The sequence below is a fragment of the Salvelinus namaycush genome, chromosome 23 (assembly GCF_016432855.1).
Source record: "Salvelinus namaycush isolate Seneca chromosome 23, SaNama_1.0, whole genome shotgun sequence".
NCBI lineage: Eukaryota > Metazoa > Chordata > Actinopteri > Salmoniformes > Salmonidae > Salvelinus > Salvelinus namaycush.
In genome coordinates this window covers 42498118-42503547 of record NC_052329.1, presented here as the reverse complement: position 1 = coordinate 42503547, position 5430 = coordinate 42498118, and the positions used below count along the sequence as shown (strand labels likewise).

Below are 5430 nucleotides of genomic sequence, written 5' to 3'. Positions count from 1 at the left end.
TTACCTTGCTTTAATTGATGTGCATCTGTGAAAGGCTGACGAATTGGGTACGTATACACACACACACACACACACACACACACAAACACACAGAGACACACGCTCAAACAAACAAACCTAAAAATCTCTTCCCTTTGCTGTCTCAGTCCAACAAACACACATTACAGATGTCATTCCTCTGTTTGCTAGTGTGTGTACACTGAAAAAATGACTCGTTCTCTCTCTCTCTCTCTCTCTCTCCTGTTTCTCTCCTCCCCTGACCCCTAATCGTCCCCTTCAGTGCGTCATCAATTAAAAAGAACAGCAGAGTGAGGGAGTAAAAGAGAGGGCGGGGCAGACGGGGAGAAGGAGGGAGACAGTAGAGTCCTCCCCAGGGAGAGAGAATGACGTCACTGATCTAGGCATCAAGGCTACCCCTCTCTCTATCTCTACCGAAAGGAAGGAGGGAAGACGACAGGGAGGAAGGAGAGAAGACTGGAGGAAAGAGAGAAAGAAAGACAGAGGGGGGAGGACAAAAGAAGAATAGTCCGGATAAGAAAAAGGACAATGTCCGTCTCTTCAGAAAATAACAGAGGCTTCGAGGATATACCCGCTTTTTGGCTCCTTTAATAGGTGTTAATAGTGTTACTTAAGTAGTTTTTGGGGGTATCTGCATTTTACTTTACTGTTTATGTTTTTGAAATTCTTTACTCCATTAAATTCCTAAAGAAAATATATACTTTTTACCCCTATAGACTTTCCTTGACATCCAAAAGTACTCGTTACATTTCAAATGCTCAGGCACCACAGAATTATGGTCCAATTCACGAACCTATCAATATAACGTGTTGTAATCCCTACTGCCTCTGACCTGGCGTACTCACTAAACACAAATACTGCGTTTGTAAATTAGGTCTGAGTGTGCCCATGTCTGTCCATAAAAAGTATTAAATAGATAAAATTGTCCCGTGAGTTTATTTATTAAAAATGTACGTGAATTATTTTCTATTAAGGTATCTTTACTTTTACTCAAGTACAACAATTGAGTACTTTTCCCACCACTGCATGAGAGTAATAACCGTGTTTAATTCTTCAAGTGTCTCGTACAAACACACACTCACACACACACACACACACACACACACACACACACACACACACACACACACACACACACACACACACACACACACACACGCATACATACACAGTCCGTAAGTCTACACACAGTATAAAGATTTCAAGGGAACTACACTGATATGAACATGCATTTGCATAAAATACTCAGTAATACGTATAGTACATATTGGATGACAACACACATAGGTGAAAAGGGGATTTTTCTTTTCTTTTACAAAGTGGAATTCCCACTCTAGTATGTTTTAGGTATTCTATTGCACAGGCAGGGTAGTGTAGGTAGACAGAGAAGTGAGGAGACATTTGTGAGACAAAGTTGCGGAGGGACGAGAATTCCATCCCATGCAGACTCTGGCAGATAAGTGCTGAAGCGAGGTGATGTTATCCAGTAGACCAAATGCAGGGCACAAAAAAATTACTTCTTAACCTCATTTCTATAGGGCCCTGAGTTTTCCCTAACCATGTGACCTTACAGGGGCCTAAGGTTATAACTGGGGCCCAGAGTTTTTCCTGGTCAGTTCATATGGTCATATCCACAAACTACCTCCTCATGCCTATCCACCCCTCCTCTCCTCCTGTTTTGTCCATCTCAGGTGATACAGTGCACAATTGTGAAACAACCAGATCAGGAAAGACACTAAGGGGAGGGAGAGTGAGAGAGAGAGAGGGTGGGTGGGTGGGTGGAACAGATGGAGAGAGAGAGGGAGAAACATTGTCAAGCAACCAAGGAGTTAGAGAGAAAGATTTGCCAGGAGAGATGTTATGGAGGAATAGAGGGAAGTAGAAGGAAGAGGAGGGAGGACTTAAAATATGTCAGAGAGCATTTAAATAAAAAGCAGTAACGACGGAAAAGAAACACAGACCGCATCCCACTTTAGGATACACAGGCTAAAACGGATGACAGTTCGTGACAAATGGCAGTGGTGAGGGTTTTACACGATCTTAACAAATCAGCTCATTGTCTCAAGTCTTGATGCATAGGGTTATTCATAAATTAGTCAAATCTCAAATGATGGCACCCTCTCTAGATACAGTATTGCACTATGTTTGGCCAGCCCTTTGTAGGAAATAGGGTGCTATTTAGGACATAGCCGTTGACCTCTCCAGCCCTGCCGATGGTGCCAGGACAGATGGAGAGTCTTGCTTCAGACAGGAAGGGGCTCACCCCACCACCCTAAGGCAGGACACACACGCACACACAGGATACCCAGCCCTGATAAACCCCGGGCTCAGGTCACTCAAGGGCCTCCTTCTCCAGCCGTCACTCAGTCTTGGCCTTTCCCATCACTCCCTCAACTGGCCACAGCAAAGCAACTGCTAACACTTTACTTGAGGCTGAGGCCACCCAGATGACGTATGCCAATGTATAAAAACGCATATGCATTTTGCTTAAAAAAACATAGTTAGAAAAATATAATGTTGCTCTCATGACATGGATGGTCAGTCCTTGCATCTATATCTCTGTCTATGAATTTCAGAGTTGTTACATTTCTCCAGCCCCCTCAGCTGTTTAACAAAACAAGTGGCGAGGTGAAGGCTTTTTCGAATTCTGGATTGCCCCTTTAATGCTTTTTGACGCATTTCCTCCACATTGTAAGTATGTATAGCAATGTATAGTATAGCATCATCTCATAATGATCCTGATTTAAGACATATTATTATCATCATGTGCCTTATAATAAGTTACATATGTGCTCGTACATGCTTATAACAAGTGATAACGCATTATTCCTGTTCGCTTCAAGTAAAGTGTTACCGTTACCGAGCAACCACTTCAGGACGGCATGTCTGTGCGTCATTGCTGCTTCCTTGAAATAATCCTGTTTGGCTCAATTGGTAGAGTGTGGTGCTTGCAATGCCAGGCTTGCGGGTTTGATTCCTCCTGGGATCACTAATATGAAATTGTATGTCTGCACTGTAAATCACTTTGGGTATTTTGTATTTATTATGGATCCCCATTAGCTGCTGCTTCCTGGGGTCCAGCAAAATGAAGGCAGTTAATCAAAAGAGAAGTTGACCTAAATATGGAAATGGATCTCTGTATATAAAAGTATGTCACTCACGCCTGTTCGAGTAAGTGTATTATGACACACACACACGTGCACACGTCTCTGCATGCTACTATCCGGGACAGACCTGAGGTGCTTTGATGCCCTGCATGCTAAAGTGTGATGAGATCGGCCCTTTGAGGCAGTGTACATACCATTGGTCTTCTTAACACAGGTACTGGGAACAGTAGAGGCCTTGTAACAGTTTGTTGAGTTAGTGCACAGTGTGTCTAGCGGGCGACAGCCTGCTCGACTGTGGCCCGGTGTACAGATTGCGTTATTAATGATGTTCATTAGAGAGATAATGAACATATTCAGAAATGCCCCCGGGGACTACAGGCTACTAATTGATTCACGGCATATTGGGCAGTGGTCGGGGACTGCTCTTCCAGCTCCTTAGGCCTACATTACAGACAGGTCTATACAGAGCCATAAGCCTGAAGCAGAGCCCATGCAGTAGGCCTACTTCACCTGCTCTCAGTTTGATGGTTGACAGTCAAAACACACAGAAATAAACACACGCGGAAATAAACACGCACACCCACAGGGACCTGTCAAGCCCAAATTGTAACCAGATAGCCGTATCTGTTGGATCACAACAGACATTTCACGTCTCACTTTGGTATCATAATACTGTTCCATTACTGAACAGATGTTCATTGTCGTGCATTTTTACATCCCATAATATTTAGGTGACAACGACACAATGCAACAGCGCCATAGCAACAACAGGTACAACCTGTCGGACTGGAATCTCAACATAACAAAACAAAAATGCCTGTCCGTGGGACCAGTCAACAGCTTGGTTATCATAGTAAAATACATGGCTTTTCTCCAGTTCCATATCATGTCCTTATGCCTGCTTTAGCCAACATAGGCAACAGTGTCTGGGCAAGGCACACCGAGTCAACAAAATACAAGACCTGAAGGAAGCCTTTTAGTGAGATTAAAGGGCTATATATTATATTCAAAACCCGAGGACAAATGAAAAAGCAAAATGGAGAAGTTCAAAATAAACAAGTCAGGCCTAAATGTGTTATATGCTAGTGTAACCGACTGGCGTTCAAACTGAGTGTCTCCTAAGCTCCACAACTGTGTGAGCCAAAACTAAAGCCCATGCACGCGAGTGAGATAGAGAGAGCACAATGCAACTCAACCATAGGCTGTGTGGCCCTTAAAGAGATGACAATGAATAAAACCCCAGCCTCTCTATGAATATTTACTGGAGTGGGCCTAAGCAACTTCTCTCTAACAACTTCAAATAAATACAATCAAATTATTACATGTAGGCCTGTGCTGGAAAAACGTGTTTCTGGATTTTGCATGAGTGTCTGAGGCTGCTCTTTCTCTTATGAACGTATTTTGATAAATTATGAAAAGATACCGACGTTTGTATGGCGAGAGCGAGCGCACTATTTCCATCATGGACAGTGAGCGCCGAACACAGTATTTTAAGGATGGATATGAGGAGGACAAAAGCCTACCTGGGAATCTGCTCGAGCATTATTGTCCGCATAGCCTACAACATGTGCAGAATATAAACAAGTCATATTCGAATCATGACTGCGAAATGGTTTAGCAGTAAGAAACCCAACAAAATAAATATGGTGATTGATTGCAATGGGTTTCGATCACACACGAGTCCGCGGGGCTCTGTCTCCTCATAAATTATGAGAAGAGTAGCATCACGTTTGAGAAGATGATCAAATCATTACAAGACTTACGTTGTTCCGCAAATCTTGCAGAGCTACGCTCATCGTGCAACAGACAGCAAAATCGACCGCGGGGCGAGTGCAAGAGACACTCTACCTCTGCTGCTGACGATTCCAGTGGCTGGATCGCGAAGCCATCTCTCTCGCTCTATCAAATCCTGTGGAACAACAAACAACAAAAGGACATGTACTAAACCCACACATGTCAATCTATCCGTATTGATCTAGGACCGCAATGGACTGTGCGCGCTAGAGCATAACATTACCTAATCCCAAAACGAGTGTCTCTCGAATGCAAGCAGAATAGAACGACAGCAGAATGTTTCCATGTTGGGAGAAAAAGCCTTTTCACGCATGTAGTCGGCTAACCCTGGGATGAACAAGAAGGAAGATTGCAATCACACCGCTGACTACACCCCGCCCACCCTCTACCCCTTCCCCTCTCGCTCTCTCTCTCGCTCTCTCTCTCTCTCTCTCTCTCTCTCACTCACTCACTCATGGACACACATCCCTTCCCTTGCCAATACCATTTTTTTTTTTATTGTAGGCTAGGC

General features: G+C 43.7%; 1 protein-coding gene across 2 annotated transcripts in view; it reads right to left on the bottom strand.

Annotated features, from left to right (window-relative positions):
* ece2b (endothelin converting enzyme 2b) overlaps window positions 1-5220 on the bottom strand; it is a 70200-nt gene extending 64980 nt beyond the window's left edge. Inside the window, exons 1-2 of one of the 2 annotated variants that reach the window (XM_038961656.1) lie at window positions 5143-5220; window positions 4889-5034 (exon numbers count right to left, since the gene is read on the bottom strand). In XM_038961656.1, the coding sequence (XP_038817584.1) occupies window positions 4889-4921 (33 nt within the window). In that variant the 5' untranslated portion in view covers window positions 4922-5034; window positions 5143-5220. Of the gene's footprint in view, window positions 1-4; window positions 212-4888; window positions 5035-5142 lie in introns of those variants that run through there. The other variant, XM_038961658.1, reaches the window with a different exon arrangement.
* Window positions 5221-5430: the final 210 nt, after the last annotated feature.